The 20,237-nt window shown below is 32.9% G+C and overlaps 1 protein-coding gene across 5 annotated transcripts in view; it reads right to left on the bottom strand.

Annotated features, from left to right (window-relative positions):
* Positions 1–20,237, bottom strand: part of LOC143256809 (CD109 antigen-like) — a 144,343-nt gene that overhangs the window by 51,832 nt on the left and 72,274 nt on the right. For all 5 annotated transcript variants that reach the window (XR_013031502.1, XM_076514522.1, XM_076514520.1 and 2 more), the window contains 8 exons: positions 16,057–16,190; positions 11,840–12,020; positions 10,886–11,054; positions 8,452–8,574; positions 8,132–8,205; positions 7,004–7,043; positions 2,953–3,037; positions 509–635 (listed from right to left, as the gene is read on the bottom strand). Coding sequence is in view for 4 of the 5 variants with exons in the window: in XM_076514520.1 (XP_076370635.1) it covers positions 509–635; positions 2,953–3,037; positions 7,004–7,043; positions 8,132–8,205; positions 8,452–8,574; positions 10,886–11,054; positions 11,840–12,020; positions 16,057–16,190 (933 nt within the window). In the remaining variant the exon portion in view is untranslated. The remainder of the gene's footprint in view (positions 1–508; positions 636–2,952; positions 3,038–7,003; positions 7,044–8,131; positions 8,206–8,451; positions 8,575–10,885; positions 11,055–11,839; positions 12,021–16,056; positions 16,191–20,237) is intronic.

Here is a 20,237-nt window from a genome sequence, read left to right as displayed (position 1 = left end):
ATATTTTTGTATATATATACGAATTAGTTTGTTTACACATTCACATAAATATACAGCCGAAATTTAACTACAGTGTATTAACACACATAAACAGCAAATATACACTATACTCATATAAAAACTTAACTTTCAAACAAGAATTTATAATTTGTATATTATAATTTATTTAACGTTTGGTTTAACTTATACGGCTCGTAAGACCTACAAACAGAAGATGTCTAGACCCTATGATCGTCTTAATCTAACAGTGCGGGTTCGAATATAGTTCTACTCCAGAGTCACAACATTTAATAGTTTTAATAAAAGACAAAATAAAATTAGCATTTACCTTTACACTTAAACTACGTAGGCAAACTTAATTACGACTGAACGTAATGTATATTAACTAAAAATAAATTGCATAATGCAACAATCATATTGTAGAAAATTTACTAACTTTTGGTTGTATTTTTATTCAACACGACTGATAAATATACAGATTTTATATCAGGTAAAAAATAAAACGTACGGTATGGAAGACTTGTTGAAGCTGTGATGGATGAAGCAGATTTTGAAAATTATTAGTATCTTTTTCTAACGGCTCCACTTTTGCCGTTAAGGTCAAGTTTCCGAACACTGGTGATCCTCCTGTGTAGCTAGAGAAGTCAAATTAGTTATATCTATAGATAGAGACAATGTACATATGTTTGTATATAAATATATAAGCGATTTCGTTTTGCTGTTTTTCTCAAAAACGATCAAACACCGCCAACAAACGGTGGCGATTTACATTTTTAATGTGCGAAAACTGAGGTTTATTATGTTAGCCATTATATATATATAATGACATATTGAAAAAAATTTATTAGAACAATCACTGAAACTAAAAAACACAACTAATTATAAGTGTTAATTAGAAAAATCGTGTAGTTCAAAGTCAGCCCTGGTTTAATTTATGTAAACATATGACCTTAAAACATGTTTATGAACTTTATCGTGGACTATTCAGATTCAGTCTTTGAAGAAACACAACTTAAAGAAAATGAACGCACATAGTTTTCTTATACTACGAGTCTAAAGATTCTGAACTCAGAACATGTTCACACACAAATAAGTTAAAAAATAATTCGTCTATCAGCAAAATGTTTAGTGGATAACATAGAAAACAAAAAATGATTCATAAAAACGATAATTTGTTCTCCATTGCTTCTCATATCACTCCTACGTTAGTTATTTTTTAAATCAAGAAAGAACAGCACTAAGTCCGAGGTTCAAGTCATCGATATGCTTTTGAACACGTTCTGTCTTATAAAAGTGGTAGTCATCTTACGATTTGGTTAAAAATAACTATGTCTGAATCTGTCGGATCTCTGAAACTGGCCATTTAGCGTATTTATCGTATAAGATGTTGTTTGAGCTAAGTAAAATTATTAAATACGTAAGACAACTATAAAGTTAGTTGGTCTGTTCTAAGTCTAATAATTCCCAGCGTACGCACTGGTAGGCTGTTGTTTACCAAACAGGTGATGCAAAAATATTTGACAGTAAAAAACGATTTGCCACAATTTATACATACATTTTAGAGTTACTTACATATAGGACCATGCGCAATGCAGACGTGGCAGAATCAGCTTTTTTTTCTTGTTCATTCATTTCTTTCATTATTAGCTGGCTCCGAATAGAGGGCATCTACGTGTTAGACTTGCATTTATAAATCATGATAAAATCGCCAATGCAGATTTGAAATTGCATCGACGGAAACTGGGACCCCTGCAAGGCCCTGCAGTCTTAATTGATATTGATTTCAACGGAGTGGTCGTCTTCTAAGACCACTTGAAGTTGTCTCGCGGAAATTTGGATGAACGGATATTCCAGAAACAATGTTTGCAGAATTCCATAAACAACAGTCAGAAAGATCGTGTGTAAAGTGATGATTATGCACCTAAACAAGATAAACAGAATTCGGGCATTGGAATCAGAAGATGAACATTAAGGACTAACCGTTGCACTCGAGTTTTATCTAGAACAACCGCTGATGGCACATGGCTTGATAGAGTTTTATAGATTGGTGGGACCAGTTGTCTCTCCAAACTCAGGTTAATATTCGAAGCCCTGCCCTGTTATTTGAGGAGGAACAAAGCCGTATTCTAAAGTCAGTGTGTTATGAGAAAGTTAGAATGTGGATCAAAGTTACAAACAGTTTTGTCACTGGTCCGTTGCTCTTTGAGGGCGCCACCAGTAAGTAGTTTCATATGTAATAGTTAATAAACTAGTACAAAATTCCACGGTAGAAAATCATGTTATTCCTGAACCTTGGGAAAGGAGTTGTTCCAGATAAAATGATGTTCATGCAAGTTGACGCTTCACTCCACACCACACAATCTGTTGAGACATTGCGAAATGCGACTGGAAATCGAATACTAAGAAGATATGTCCTATAGCTATCCATATGGCCAGTACTCGTGCTGTGTCTCGGTTTTAGGTTTACTTGAATTTTCTGGTTGATCGTGTTGCTCTTGAAGGATAGCATTTGCTGTCACCTGCACATTGGATATCGAGCAGTTCCGTGTGTGAAGATCTCTCAGGATTGGAAACATTTGTAGAAAACAATGGTGATTACTTGATCATTCTGCTGAGTATGTTTCAATAAACTGTGCCCCGTAGCAAAGTTTATTTATTTATTGCCTGTTTGTTAGAAGTTCATGATTGGAACACAGAAAAGTACAAGGAATTTCGTTGAAAAATTGTAAGGCATTGAAACTGAATACATCTTAGAATATGTAGGCTAGAAACTGTTAGATGACACAGAAATTAAATGGTTTTGGAACGTAACGCCTCCTACTGGAGTTTATTTAATTATATTTTTGATTCAGTTACACTGTTTTACTCTGAAAGTAAAAAAAAGAAAAAAAAACACTTATATAACTTGTTTGGATAACGTTGAAGTTGTTTCGGATGAAATGAAACACTTACTTTGCAATGACATGACCATGAATATAATCGTTGGTATCCATGAAAAACGCTGGCATAGTTACACTAACTTCATACTGGGACTGATCTGTTAAACAAAAAAAGTTAAAAACTGTGATACAACATCAAATGAACTCATTGTTATAAATGTTAAAATTAGTGTTATATGTCAATACTAAATCACTTTATCATCTGTAACAAATAATCTTTTTTAATTTCTATTGAGTTTTAGACGTGAGAAAATAATAAAGAGTGACTTCAAGAATATACGTACAGTAACAATTCTGAGAACTCACGAGTGAAAGAAAACGAATATGCGTACCACATACGATATGTTTACTATATACATCCGGCATATCCAATGCCAAAGAGGCTTTTGCCCTAATATCAGGGCTCCCAAAGTGACTATGATACAACAAAAATATTAGTGGTCTAGATACCATTTATTTCATTAACTTTCATGAAGAAACGACTGTCATGGTGTCAACTAGAGATTATGTGAGTAAATTATAATTAATATTATTCTCATTTATTTAATTTACAAACCAGATTTTTAGGGAGAAAATTAATAAATTACATAATAAGATTAGCTTGCTTTGGGAGCACTGATATTCGGCGAAAAGCCTCATCGGCACTGGATTGCCAGATTCATATTAATAAGTGCTGGAAGGAGACCCGGAATTACAATTTTAAACTCTCTTCATTTGATGGATTCGTTTCACTCTACGAATACAACATTGAGAGTAAAATTTCGATTTAACAAATACGTATCACCGAATAGTGCATTTAGTGAATTAAGGTTTGAACAATATCAAATGATAGATTGGGCTTATCACTGATTTTTAATGTGGAATATTTTTTGCTCATAGTTCTCATAAAATATTTTTGTAGATTCTTATTTAAAGCCTATCTGTATTTTATTTTTTATACAATTATTTTTTGTTGTTAGGTATATTTGAATGCGTTTGTATTTCCGAAATGAATAGCTTCATTTTGATATCCTTATTACAGGGCCCGGCATGACCAGGTGGTTAAGGCACTAGACTCGTAATCTGAGGGTCGCGAGTTCGAATTCCTGTCACATCAAATATGCTCGCCCTCTCAGCCGTGGTGGCGTTATAATGTGACGGTCAATCCCACTATTCGTTGGTAAAAGAGCAGTCCAAGAGTTGGCGGTGGGTGGTGATGACTATCTGCTTTCCCTCTAGTCTTACACTACATAATTAGGGACGGCTAGCGCAGATAGCCCTAGTGTAGCTTTGCGCGAAATTCAAAAATAAACAAACATTTCAAAACCATTGGCACTAATATGGAGTTGGTACCCCCTTTGCTGCTATAACAGCCTCCACTCTTATGGAAAGGCTTTTCAGTAGATTTTGGAACATGGCTGCGGGGATTCGCTCCCATTCACCCACAAGAGCATCAGTGAGGTCGAGCACTGACGTGAGGCAAGAAGGCTTGGCTCACAGTCGGCGTTCCAATTTATCCTAAAGGTATTCGATGAGGTTGGGGTCAGAGATTTGTGCAGACCAGTCAAGTTCTTCCACTTCAACCTCAGTAAATCGTGTCTTTATGGACCTTGCTTTGTGCACTGAGGCATTGTCATGCTGAAACAAAAAAGGGCCTTTCTCAAACTGTTGCCACAAAGTTGGAAGCACACACGTCTCTGGAATGTCGTTGTATGCTGTAGCATTAATATTTCCCTTCACTGGAACTGAAGATCCTAGCCCAAACTATGAGAAACACTCCGTGACCATTATTCCTCCTACACATAACTATACATTTAGCACTATGCATTCAGGCAGGTAGCGTTTTCCTGGATTCCGCCAAATAAAGACTTGTCAGCAGATTGCCAGATAGTGAAACGTGATTTATTTCTCCAGAGAACCCATTTCCACTGCTCCAGAGTTCCATGGCAGTGTATTTTACACCACTCTAGCCGACACTTGGCATTGCGCATGGTGATCTAAGGCTTGTGTGCAGTTGCTCGGCCATGAAAACCCATTTTATGAAGCTTCCAACGAACAGTTTTTGTGCTGGCATTGCTTCCAGAGGCAGTTTGGAACTCGGTAGTGAGTCCTACAACTGTGATCAGACGATTTTTACGCGTTACTCGCTTCAGCACTCGTCGGTCCAGTTCGGTGAGCTCGTGTGGCCTACAGCCTCACAGCTAATCCGTTGTTGCTCCTAGGCGTTTCCACTTCACAATAAGAGAACTCACAGTTGACCGGGGCAGCTCTAGAAGGGCAGAAATTTGACAAACTGACTTGTTAGAAGGATGGTATCCTATGACAGTGCCATGTTGGAAGTCACTGAGCTTTTCAGTATGACCCATTCTACTGCCAATGTTTGTCTATTTTCTGCACCTGTTAATAATGGGTGTGGCTGAAATAACGGAACCCACTAATTGGAAGGGGTATCCATATACTTTTGGCCATATAGTGTAGTTTGGAACCAAACAATTTTGGATTGTTTTTTTATTATTATTTTTGGCAATAAAATACAAGAAAACTCCTCACAGCATTTAATCACAACAGAAAAAGCAAAACAGGAGCAAAAGAACAGATTTAAAAACTACTTGACATTAAGAAAAATTAGATCACAAAATAATAGAATTTTTTGGTTGTTTGCAGTTAAGCACAAAGCTATACAATGGGCTATCTGTGTTCTGCCTACCAAAGGTATCGAAACTTAGTTTTTCTAGCGTTGTAAGTACACAGACATGTCACTGTGCTACTGGGAGGGGAAGAGAGCTACTGATGTTATTTAGAAAAAAATTATTGCAGAAGCCTCAAGAAAAATGTTTAAAAATAAGAAACTGAAACAACAAAAGCCTTAAGTGAAGTTATGAAAAATAGAATGTTAAAACAGTAAAAGCACTAACAGAAGCTACCGAAAATAAGAGACCAAAATAGTAAAAGTGCTAACAGAAGTTAAACACAATCAAAATGTGAATAATCAAATATACAATTAGAGTTACAGAAACCATAATATATAAAACAAATGTAGATGTTATAAAAAATAAAAAACTCATTTTGAAATGAGTTAATGGATGCTGCAGACAATCAGAAATTAAACATCTAGAAACACAAAGACAATAAAAGTGCAAACGGAGTTATGTTAAATAAAAAACAGAATATTAACAGCTCTACAAAAGTTATTATAAAATCACATACCGTGACAAAATAGTAAAAGCGCTAACAGAAGATTCAAAGTCCAGAAACTAGAAAAGTAAAAGCGTTGGCGAAGGTTACAGAAAAATTAGGAACAGTATATTCAAATCGTTAACAGAAGTTATGAAAACTCAGAGAATCAAACCAGAACGTGAAAAATCTTTTAAATTTTGCAAATCAGCAAACAGAATAGCACAAGCACTAATAACATCAACAGCACTAAACTTTTCAAAATAAAGCTATTAGAGCAAAATTAACTATATAATGAAATATTATGAATAAGCAGCACAAACCCAGCTTTTGGGCGGCTTAGCGATATGTCTACAGGCTTATCACGCTAAAATTCAGGTTTTGATACTAGTGGTAGGCAGATTATATACATAGCTCTTTGTAAAGATTTGTGTTTAAAACAATAAAATCACACAAAACTGAGCCTCTCAGCAAGTGAGTGTTTAATCTGAAGAATTATGATGCTAAAAACTGGGTTTAAATATCTTTGGGAGACACAGCTCAGATAGCCAATCGTGTAACTTACAGTTTAACAACAAACAAACATAATGTTGAAAAAAAACAACCAATAATCTTATGTGATATATGTATAATATCATATGCATATGCTATTACTCAGATACGTTACACAGAATACACGTATATAAGACAGCTCTGTTGCACGATATCATGAGTTTTATTTATACGGTAACGCCTGCATAATTTGCGGAAAAGCATGAGATTAAACTTCAAATATAAAACTGGTGAATATTTTGAAACATTCTGTTAAATGAAATATAAACATCGTAAGTTGTACAATTATAAGAAACCAACTCGTTTATCTTTTAAGTCGACAACTACGTACTGAAAGAAAAATCTTTTATTTAACTTACAATATTCTTCCACCAGAAAAGTCTTTTCCTCTACTTGTCCCTAAAAATGAAAGGAAATCGATGATAAAATAGAGTTTAGAGAAGTAGTATTTGTAGTGTTAACTACAGTATAGTTGGTAAAACGATACGTTTGAAAATCTCTTAGAGAAATCGTTCTAGAGTTTGAAATTGTTTTCCTTCTTTCAATCGAGAGTTCAAAGTGAGTGTTATATTTACGAAGCCTTTATTTAATATTACCATTCAAGTTGCTTAACAAAATTACGCCTTTGCGAATTAAGTAGAAGAAAAACATTCATTCACGCTGATAAAAAAACAAACCTATTTAATTGGTTGGTTTCCAGTTATAGAAGAAGTTATCAACTAATAATAAACATTGTTAAAATATTAGTAAAGACTGACAGCTAAATATTTATTAAACTAATTATAAACACACCATTCAAATAGTAGTAAAGACTGACAGCTAAACATTTAGTAAACTAATTATACACACACCATGTAAATATTAGTAAAGACTGACAGCTAAACATTTATTAAACTAATTATACATACAACATGCAAATATTAGTAAAGACTGACAGCTAAACATTTATTAAATTATACACACACCATTCAAATAACGTCTCAAAATCGAAACTCTTGCACCACTATGTTTATTTTTATAATTACTTTAAATTCGTCGCCAAATTTTAATATCGTTAATGAATCTTATGGCGACAAAACTTTTGTATGTGACAGATTGAACTGTCATGAAAAGTAATTCAGTACTGACTGACTGAACTATCATGAAAAGTAAGTTAGTACTGACTGATTGAACTATCATGAAAAGTAATTCAGTACTGACTGACTGAACTATCATGAAAAGTAATTCAGTACTGACAGATTGAACTGTCATGAAAAGTAATTCAGTACTGAGTGACTGAACTATCACGAAAAGTATTTCAATACTGAATGACTGAACTATCATGAAAAGTAATTTAGTACTGACAGACTGAACTATAATGAAAAGTAATTCAATTCTGACATAGTTAAAACTTAATTTAAAATGAAATGCTTTTTATACCATTATAACATATAAATTAAATATTTAATCTGTTAGAGTAATTTCGCGTTTCATGCTCTTAAACATACCTGAGCTACAACGCGAATAGTCCAGGTTCCGAAAACAAGTTGTTCGGATAGTTCATATTCTAAACTCACAGCCCCTGGATACAATACATACAGCAGTTCATTAGTAAATATGTATAACCTTTGATCAATGCTCATAAAATTGTTGAGTGTTTCAGGATATCACCTTAAGAAATGTGTTATTTCACATACGCTTAAAACAATAAAACAAAATCTTTAAAGTCATATTTAGTTATTAAAATTTTTCGGAATAAATATATAAGAATAAACAACAACAAACACTGAACTTTGTACTGGGTTGTTATAATTTAGTGCAGACATACCCAAGTTAGTCTGCCGAGAAAGCCATTTCTTCATAATTGTTCCCCTTGGGTCCAGCATATAAACGTCCACGGCATCAGAAAACGCTTTAAGGTCGGTTGTGATTGGAATTGTTCTAAAGTAAACTAAGAAACGTATAAATAACAGTTAAACACAGTTTTTCTTGCCTTCTGTAACACAAACACATACAAATACACTGCTGGCCAAAATTTTAAGGTCAATAAAACCAATACATTGGTTAGTTAACAAACCAATTGAGTACATCAATTGTTTACAACTCCCAGCTAATGTACGAGTTACCTTATTCAACATTTTAATTATATGTAAAAGCTTGGTGCATATTAATAAAACATGCTAAATTACTAGGCACAAATAAATTTATGTAATGTGAAACTGAAATCGTATACTCAAAATTGCCGACATGTTTCGACTGACCCATTAAGTCACCATTAGTTCAAACACGTTGACAAATTTAAAGTTTTCTAAATGTGTTTTTAATAAGATTTTAAATACATTACATGGCCAAAATGCATATTTTTTCTTTATGTTCATTGGCCTTAAGATTTTGGTCAGCTTCCGGTCAGTTACCTCTTTCTTTCTTTGTAAACCTGACGATGGCCGAAGAAGGTCGAAAAGTTGTTCACTCCTTTACGTAAAATATTTTCTCAACCCAAACTAGCCGTTTTTACATATATAATAGTACTGTCTGTTGTATGTTACAGGGTGTGGATAGATCTTCATCAAAATTGGTATGGAGATTTATTATGTCCATGGGTTTCAATTTTGCGTTTTGCGGTTTTTATTGGCATTTTTTATATCACTACTTAGCCACTTTTGATGAATCTTTACCAAATTTGGTGATGTTTGTTTGCTCCATACAGAGATTCATACAAATTTTCTGTTTCACATTTTTGTTTTGCAGTTTCTATGGAAGTTTATTTATTTTTATTTTTTACAATTACATACAAGGGTTTGGTTCCGACGAACAGTTCTTGAATGACATTGCTTCCAGAGGCAGTTTGGAACTCGGTAGTGAGTGTTGCAACTGTGAACACATGATTTTTACGCGTTACGCGCTTCAGCACTCGTCCGTCACGTTTTATGAGCTTGTGTGGCCTACAGCTTCGCGGCTAGCAGGGCAAAAATTTGACAAACTAACTTGTTGGAAAGATAGCATCCTATGACAGTGACACATTGAAAGTCACTGAGCTCTTCAGTATGGCTCATTCTACTGTCAATGTTTGTCTATGGAGATTGCATGACTGAATACTTGATTTTATGCACCTTTCAGCAATGGGTGTGGCTGAAATAGCGGAACCCATTAATTAGAAGGGGTGTCCGCATACTTTTGGCCATGTAATGTATTTAAAATCTTATTAAAAACACATTTAGAAAACTTTAAATTTGTCAACGTGTTTGAACTAATGGTGACTTAATGGGTCAGTCGAAACATGTCGGCAATTTTGAGTATACGATTTCAGTTTCACATTACACAAATTTATTTGTGCCTAGTAATTTAGCATGTTTTATTAATATGCACCAATCTTTTACATATAATTAAAATGTTGAATAAGGTAACTCGTACATTAGCTGGGAGTTGTCAACAATTGATGTTTACTCAATTGGTTTGTTAACTAAAATGTTGATATCTTTTTGATTATTTATTTTTAATTATTGACATTCTCTTTTCTGATTTGTAACTGTGTATAACGTAATAAATACTCTATAGTAAATGCATCGTATTAATATAGTGAGATACTGTAGAGTATAGCCATTATTGTTGTAGTAAAGTACTGTATAGTATATAGTCATTATTGTTGTAGTAAAGTATTGTATAGTAACTGCCCATTATTTTTGTAATAAAACACTGTATAGTAACAGCTCATTATCGTTCTAATAAAGTACTGTTTAGCAAATAGTCATTATTGTTATAGTAAGGTACTGTAAGATTAAATATTCATTATTTTTGTAGTAAGGTACTGTAATAGTAAATATCCATTATTATTGTAGTAAAGTACTGTTTAGTAAATAGCCATTATTGTTGCAGTAAAGTATTGTTTAGTAAACATTCATTGGTATTTAGTAAATATTCGTTATTTTTTTGTTGTAAGATACTGTAATAGTAAATTGCCATTATTGATCTAGTAAAGTACTGTTTAGTAAATAGCTGTTATTATTGTAATAAAGTACTGTTGGTAAATCACCTGTATTCGAAGAGTAAGAACTCTTACTGGTCATATAAAGAGATAATATATAGTAAATGCCCTATATCTGTGCAACGAGGTTTAGTCTATATAACTACTTTATATTCATATAAAGAGGTATTTAGTCTACGACTACATTACCTAATGAGGTATGTAGGTATGTATATCAAATACCAGTTATTTATACATCTGAAGTATTTTATGTTGAAAAATGTATACTCTATATACTTACCTGTCTGTTTCTGCCGGTAGATGGGGCTATCAGTTTGGACGAAGATAGTCATGGACCGCTGAGAAAATTCTAATAAAGTTTCATTAACAAATGCAGTTCCTCCCAGAACTCCATTCATGTTTCCTTCCACGCGCAGTTTGTACACCCCAGGTAAACTAGTAGGAGGTACCTGAAGAAAATATTCAGGTTTATATAGGCAAGTGACTTTAACAAAAATACGTATACATATATATGTGTGTCTATATGATCGACATTTACACAAAGCTGATAATACGTTTCCATTTTGTAAACAGCTTATTTTGTTCAAACGAGTGTATTTTATTCATCTAAATGTTTCGATTCTTAAAAAAACACACCAGAAACGTCCCACTACTTTTTCTATTCCATTTACCAAGGAAAGGTTACAATGTCATAAACTAAACTTTTATACGTATGAACACGGACTTCTGATTTTAACATCAGGTTTATATAACTGCAAATGGTTGTGAACGTTGAACTAACACACGCGTTTTTTTCTTCTTCACCTTCAATAGATCTACAATTATACAGACTAAACTTCTATAGCAGTATACACGGAACACTACTTTAAAAACAACAAATCTTAAACCTTAAAACAACGATTAATTTTATAGAAATGGCTAAATTTTTGATATTTTCGTAGTAAACATCTACATGTAAATATCAGGTCTTTATATTAATAAAAATGTATGATGAATAATAATATCATGCTTGAAGTTCCCTAAAATCAAATGACTGCTAACAAACGCGTATATACTGAGTATCTACTTCTAAAAATCAACAATGTAAACGTTATCAAACCTACATATAAACAACACATATTGTACTAAAAACAACACATCTCAAATGATAAACACCGTTAGCACTGTAGGGATGGCATTTTATGGATGAAACCTGTAAAAAAACATTTGTTTTTGAAATATGAAACATGTTTACCTTTAGCAGCAAAGAATCGGGAACGTTAGCTGTGTATTCTTTAGTTGTGGAGACTAATTCCACGCCATCCCGCTGAATACAAGCTTGAACCGTGATGGGCACTGTGGCCTTGTAGATGGTGACGGCCAATTGATAAAGCTGACCAGGCCGTACTAATTTAGAGGCTAGAATAAAGTACGTCCTGAAAAAGTATGTACGGAATGAAATATTAGACTTGCACATTAAAAATGATCTTATCTATAAATGAATTTCAACATATATCTTCACAAATTGTTTACTTACATATTATCTTTTGATTCTGTTTCTTAACTTTATCAAACCACAAATTAACACTTGGAATACATACAAACATTTACATACACATGATTTTATGGTTTGGTTTAAAAAATTGCACTTCAAGCTAGAAGATTAGACATGTTTACCACTTTATGATGCTCATTAAAAAGATTTTACTTTTCAAGAATGTAGAGCTTACAGTTTGTTATGTTTAGAGTTATACGAGTTAGAAGGATTAAACTTAACAAAAAAGTAGTAAGTAAACATTCTTTCTATTATTCGTTTTTATTTGTTTCCTTCTACTTGTCCATTATCTTTCTGACTTAGCAATATCACAAGCTAAACACATGCATATATATATATTTCTTAAACAGTATAGATTAATTCCCAATTCTTTAATTTCTAAATAATAGTATTTATCTCATAATAGGTTATTTTCAGCTGTTTTCTTCATTGTGTTTATTCATAACCATTATATCAATACTGAATACAAGTTTATAAAAAAGTGGATAAGATTGATATAAGTTACAAAAATTATCTTTATCACAGTACAGTCACATGTTTCATAGTTTGCACTGTGATTGGCTGTCATCAAACCAACAATTTAGTGCTCACCAGAATAATGCATTTTAAGCAGAGACAGTCACATTATCTCCAGCAATATTGTGTTGAATACACTTAAGGCTTTCGAACAGAAATTTTATAAGAAATACGCGCATAAATAAAATTTATTTTTTTTCTTGTAAGTGAAAGTTACTCGATAACTATTTGAGGCTAAATTTCATGTTTTTGAAAGAACTGTATGGAAACAATGAAAGAACCACGGGAAACTGGTACTATTGATAATAAAACCGATCGATATATAAAACCCAAGAGTGGTGCTAAGTAGCTCGAGGTATGTTCTTTACGCGATACTCGATAACCCGGTAGGACTCTTGTCGATGAATTAATTATAAGCATAGATACAAATGTTACTTCCAGAACACTAAGGCACATTAACACCAAATGGCTTTAATGGATGTTTAGCTGCTCAAACTGTTTAAGAAATATAACCAAACCGAAAGGTTGAAATGGACACCAGACTTTAAATAAATTGACTAAACAAAACAGGAAAAGGGTAAAGGGATCAAGTTTAAATTGTTGACAATAATGAGCAAAACTTGTTTCAATGACAAAGAGGAGGACAGTATTGTAGTCGTAGCACTATATTTATAGCGAATAATGTTGAGCGACCAGTAAAAGCGTAAGCTACATCTCAACCATTAGGTTTGGAAATCTAAACAAATTGGAAGCTCCCTCACCAGTGCAACTGGATTCATATACATCACAATTTTCACTTTTGAAAATACCTATTGGGCATTGATTCATCCTTCAGCAAGGCAGTAATACAAAACATGCATCAAATGTGGTGAAATGATACCTGGAGCTAAATAAAATTATTAATAGAATGATTTCAACTATGGCTAAGCCTGCATAAAATCCTAATATGAATTCTATTAAGGCTTCACAGACTTAAATGGAAACTGAGAAGGCCCAAACGGTAGTCTGTACTTACAAATAACTTAAACAATTATGGGGGGTAATACAGTACGTTTGGAACAGTATTTTATGATCATACCCTAATAAACTTATGGTTGCATAAATATAAAAATATTGTACAACTCTGTTTAAGGTAAATACAAAATACTAATGTATTGCATACCTTATTTGCTTTTCTTGTATAGTTCGTGTAATACTGTATTAGACTAGCTGACGTTTAATTGCAATTACCCATTTTTTGGGACTCTTGTATGCATATAATCTGCATCTTTCTATAATTATTTCAAATATTTTATTTCCTCTCTCCATAGTCTAATGGCTTTCAAACGTAGTTCCAATAATTTGATAATTTCCAACTAAATATTTCTGTGAAACCTTGCAATTTTTTTCCACCAGTTATCAATAGTGCATCAACCTGTTTACAAGCTATTAAGATATATCGTGCTAATAACATGAAAAATCAAGAAATATTTCTATAATGTTGACAGAGGTAAAAGTATGCTGTTTTACTGAATGTACTTGTAATCTTGTTTTCGACATAAAAATAACTATAAAAAGAAGAGATAGCTGCATCTTTCATCCTTTACAAAGCTCAAACGGAACCAAACAAAGGAAGATTGGCAAAATCAGTGACGATAAATTAGTATCGGTGTTAATATTCAAAAACTCCCTAATGAAACCACTCCCAGTGCCATAGCAGTATGTCTGTAGACTACAACGCTAGAAACCAGGTTTCCATCCTGCGGTGTGCAAAGCACAGATAGCCAATTGTGGCTTTGTGCTTCATTACAACCAAACTTATCGAAATACAAAAAAAAATTAAAATTTGTGGACACAAATTTCTGGTCAATGGTGTTAACAAAAACAAAATGATGAATGTTTACATTTTATCCACAGAGAGGTTGTTGGGTATAAAAATAAATGCTTTGTACATGAAAGTAACAAGATTATGAAAACTCATTTTAACTTTTTTGGTCACTTTAACTATAATATAATTTTATATAGCTTTTGATATTATTCTAAATATTACGAAGTTTCTCGGTAATATTTCTGAAAAACATATCTGTACTTAGAAACTATTTTTGATTTCTAGATAAAATAATAAATCATTTGTTTCTATCTTTAGCATTATACAAGAACAATTTACAAAAACCTGCAACAATACTGAACATAAATTTTGTGCCATATTAAGGTTATAACATTTTTAAATTATTAAAACAGTATTTTCCTAAGATCTGATCTAAGATTTTTAAGTGGTTCGAGTTTTACCTCATAGCCTATAACATAAAATTAGTTGACAGCTACACTAGGATAGTAAAATATCACAAACCAAAATTATGAATTTATGTTCCTTGGATTAACCATGTTATTATTATAGACAAAACAAACGACTTGACTAAGAAAATTTCATCAGGCTTGTAGACGGATAGTTAACGAAAGACTAACAAAGTTATAAACAGCCATTGTTTCTCTTGATCTTCTAACGACCCTCATCTTTAACTAATGTCAAGTATTGTACATTTTCTTATGAGGACGGCAGACCTCACAAAGCAAATGATCTAGTCAGCTCTTCTTGTTTTCAATTATAACTTTGCTATCGCTCTCGTGACTCGTCAGTTTTAAAATAGGTGGACAGAAGTGCTTGTTTCTGGTCTTTTTTTTTTAATCTTTCATACAAGAAGTATATAAAACACAATTAGTTGAGAGAATGAAAAGGTTGGTGGGACTATGACATTGAGGTTGCGTCAGCATCAATTCACCTCTCTTGTTTGCATCCAAGAAACAATCAGAACGAGAATTTTTAGTTTCGTATCAAATGTTTCTTTCGCATTCTTACCGAAGAAATTTATTCACGCTCAAAGATGTGGGTAAAAGATATTTTTCATATACCTTTCCAGATTTTCTTGAACTTATAATACCATGTGTACAACATAATGTGACACAATTTTATTTTGTTTGTTTCTTATTAAACACAAAACAAAAAAGTAAATTAATTATCCATGCTCTACCAATCGTAGATATCAAAATCCAATATTTTATCAGTATAAAGCCAAAAAAAAAAATCGTTTACCCACAGGGAAGACTTAATAAATCTACACAACAAATAATTTTGTGTCGATAATTGGTAAAATAATTAAATAAAAACTACTTCCGGCAGCTTCTATGTTGTGGGGAAAACTTCCTTTTTTAGAAATAATAACGTTAAATCCACCTCGTCACAGTAAGTTTTTGTTTTTCAAAGTTTTCCTGAGTTTGTAAAATAAAACTGTAAATTTCTAACTTTTGTAAAAGTATTAATCAATACCACAGTATAAAGCAGTAACCATATGGATCATTAAAAAAGCGTCGCTCAAAAGTAGACCATAATAAAAAAGTGATGTTACGTAACGATTCGTACTTACGGCTCATGCTGAATACGATCTCTTTTGATTTCGTTTTCTTTAATATCACTGTAGGATGCGCCGCGAGATGTCGCTGTTATTAGCACAAGAAAGGTGACAACAATCATTCTTGAAGCATTCATTTCTGATGAGTCCTACCAAGAAAAGTCATAATGGAAAGAAAATATATCGCTTAAAATTTAATATTATACTTCCTCGTTTTATGATCAAACTATTTCATCCGTTGTTTAGAAATACTCCGGATATAATATTATTTTATGACTAAATCTGCGTAGGTAAATATCAAACAAGGCAGAGGAATTATTTTTTTATATTTAAAAAAAATACGTTTTATTACTCGTATTTCTCAATATAAACATGTTCAAATGATACCAACATATACACATATTCATTTCATACTCGGAATATACGCATATTTAATTAATATTCACAATAAACATATATATAGTTAATTAATATTCACCATATATATCCATAACCACCATATACAACTAGACAGTGAACACTCATAACATAAACATTTTCAAAGGATGCTCACAATACATTCTTTTTAAAGTGGTATGTACAATAAAATCATGTTCAAACGATATTCGTAAGATATAGCATCTTCAATAAATATCTATAAAACGTCTGCATTTTCAAGTGCTTTTCTAAACATAAACTTATTATAGTGATATTAACGATATAGATATTTGTACTAGTGATATTAAGAATATATATATATATACATATTTCTAATAGTAATGTTAACAAAACAAACTTCTAATTGATGTTGTTAAAAACCAGAATATTCAGAGTTCTTTGTTTGTTTCAGACACTTGCGGAAAACTACCCAAGGTCTGTCTGCGCAAGTCGTTTCCAAGTTTGAACTTATACAGTATAAAGACGACAACTAGTAAACAACACCCTTCACCAGTTCTTGCACTACATAAATCGAAGAGTAGAATATGGCCGTTATATTTGTGAAGCATCCACAACCTTAAAGAGGACTTTGTAGCAACGAGATGCAAACCATGGACTTCGGGTTCACAGTCCAGAACCTTAATGAGTAGGTACGCCCAGATTTAATAATAGTGAAATATCTGTTTAGAAACTTCGATAGCAACAGATTTACACAGACACTCCTGATATCTGAAAAAAAAAAAACCAACATTTTTGGTAAAGGCTGCCATGAAGTGTTTCAAACAAAAGCAGTGTGTATATTGTACGTTTAGATAAACAGAACTGTTACTGGTATCTAATCTTAGCCAGTATTCTTCCTTACCAACGAAACTAATGTCTGAATACGTTAATTCTTCTGTGAAGTTTTAGCATCATCAGATGAAGAGATGAAAATTTAAGCTGGAGTATCCTGATGCCACGTGGTTAAATGGTTAAGTTTTATTATCTTCTGCTGAAGTGGAGAGAAAATAGCATTCTCCAGTAAAGTGGATAAAGAGCAGAACTAAAACGTTATTGGACTGCTATACCGACAGAGCTGAGGACTTTCAATACTTTATATGATTGAAGATCGTGAAGAAAAACGTAAAACATACTATTAGTTCTTTCTTATAAAAAATTATCACAGTTGGGCTTTCAAAAAAGCAATTTCTTAATCATATCATAAAAGTTAAGTTATAAGCACTTAAGACACTTAAAGCAAACCAATGCTAACTATGTGATGCTAAAATTTCATTTCAGCTGAGAAAACAAAACACAAAATTTGCAAAAATCAGGCTTAGGAATTTACTTTTTTTTTTCGTGCACTCTTCTGTCAAATAAATCGTGTAATTTCCACATTTTAAAACTCATATTTTTAGTATATTACTATAAACAAAAATACGTACGCTATTGACAAATGGTTCTTAATGTTTCATCAAGGACACTATTTCCGTTTTGTTTTTTATATTAATTTCGAACATTTTATTCAAAGAATTATTAGATATTGATATAAAAAAAGTTTTTATTGTGAAAAGTAATAATCAAAATATTCATAAGCAAATACACAACCAACTTAACAGTAGGAGTTGCAACGTGAGTGCATATGTTTTTACTCTTATCTTTCCACAGGGGTCAGTATCAAGTGAAAGTCTTCACGGAGATTTCCAAATGTATTCTCTTGCGACTTCCAACAGAAAAGAGAGTGAACAACGTTGTCAAAAACTACACTGATTTCTTGCTGCACTTAAGCACGAGACAGTCCAGTCAAACCACATTCATCCAACAAGCTTGTTGTTTTTCTTTTCAAGTAAAACTTGAACAGAGCTCTATGTAATTTTAGACTTTTCACTAAAAGGCACTTAATACTATTGTATTTTGATCACACTAATCGTCACTGAGCTTTTTACAGGATCATTTACAACGCAAAAACAAAAAAAAATAGTCTAAAATTTATTTCGATGAATAGTGCACGGATTCAAAAACTTTTATTAATACAATTTATCTCTTAATATTATATACTGTTTTTAATCGTAGCTCTAAGTTTTAAATGCACAGTAAAGAGAATATTAATTCTGCCTTGAGGTGTTGTCTGTTCAAGAACAATTGTTAAGATATGGAATCAATTTTGTAACTGTAAGTTTAGTCCAATATCTCAAAATAATAATAATAAATAACCCCTCAGCACCTCTCTCTATGTTACCAGCTGGTAAATGCTTGTTTGCTGTTAATTAAGCATAACGTTTCACAATGTTTGTGTTGTACCAACTACAGGAATCGAATCCTGAAATCTAGACTTATAAGATTTTAAACATTCCGGCCTGGCATGACTTGGGGGTAAGGGCTCTCGACTCACACCCTACGAGTTCGAATTACCGTCCTACCAAGCATGCTCTCCCTTTCATTCGAGGGGGGAGTGTTATAATGTTACGATTAATTGTAGTATTCGTTGGTAAAAAATAGCCGAAGAGATGGAGGTAGATGATACTGACTAGCTGTCTTTCCTCTAGTCCAGTAGTTCCCAAACTTCTGAAGCCCTTACATTCCTAAAAGTGTGCAATTGTGTAAGTTATCGGTCTTTCACAGCTGTAAACACGTTGGTAACCACAAAATGTCGTCGTGGCAAACAAGGCCTAACTATGATTCAAACTGTAAAACTCCGAAATAACCTACAAATCAAGATAAACCGTTGCACTTTTTAACTATGTCACTGAAAATCATTTAATTAATTAAATCAACTTTCAATTGTTTATAGCCTTGAATACACTGAATAATCACAGCATCACTAAATTCGTTGAATAACCACGACTTGAAGAGAATTACGTTCTTCTCTCTTTGCGAATTTTATTTTAGTTAACTAAACTTAATAAGATTTTCATTAGTTGTTTGTAAACCTAGATTATGAGTGACTTCATTACCTGTTGTCGAAATTCTTGTTAAACTCGGCTAAAATATTTTGCTCCTCTGAATTATTTTCTTCACAGCACAGAGAAATTGAAGAGATTTAAAAACACAAAAACAAAACTGAGTTGCACAACTTCTTGGTGCCTCACACCTTTAGGTGTCACTTCGAGGAGTGACATAGAAGCAAAAAATATTTTCAAGAGTTTTTTTACAACAGTATGCCTTTTTTTCAATCACTCCGTGCCTAAAACAAGCAAAGTATATGTATCAGTACACGAAATAATGAAATACTTATTTGTTCAAAATATTTTACGAAGCGCAGCCTTCTTTTCTTCTTCTAACAAGTCAAAACTGATATATATATATATAATACTACATCAAATATCTAATGTGCAAACATTTAACTACAAACTGTATACAAAATTATAGTAATACATGATATAATAATTTGAATGTATCACGTATCGTTTTTTTATCACATTAACAATTTTGTGGTCTAGCTATTATTTTATTCGTAGCTTGGCAAAGTTTGTTTTGTTTGTTTTGGAATTTCGCACAAAGCTACTCGAGGGCTATCTGTGCTAGCCGTCCCTAATTTGCAGTGTAAGACCAGAGGGAAGGTAGCTAGTCATCACCACCCACCGCCAACTCTTGGGCTACTCTTTTACCAACGAATAGTGGGATTGACCGTTACATTATAACGCCCCCACGGCTGAAAGGGCGAGCATGTTTGGCGCGACCGGGATGCGAACCCGCGACCCTCAGATTACGAGTCGCACGCCTTAACACGCTTGGCCATGCCGGGCCACTTGGCAAAGCTGAGTAGTTAAGAAATGCGACTCGCACTGTAAGGGTCGCAG

Source organism: Tachypleus tridentatus, chromosome 7, assembly GCF_004210375.1.
Source record: "Tachypleus tridentatus isolate NWPU-2018 chromosome 7, ASM421037v1, whole genome shotgun sequence".
NCBI lineage: Eukaryota > Metazoa > Arthropoda > Merostomata > Xiphosura > Limulidae > Tachypleus > Tachypleus tridentatus.
This window is presented reverse-complemented; position numbering and strand designations above follow the sequence as displayed.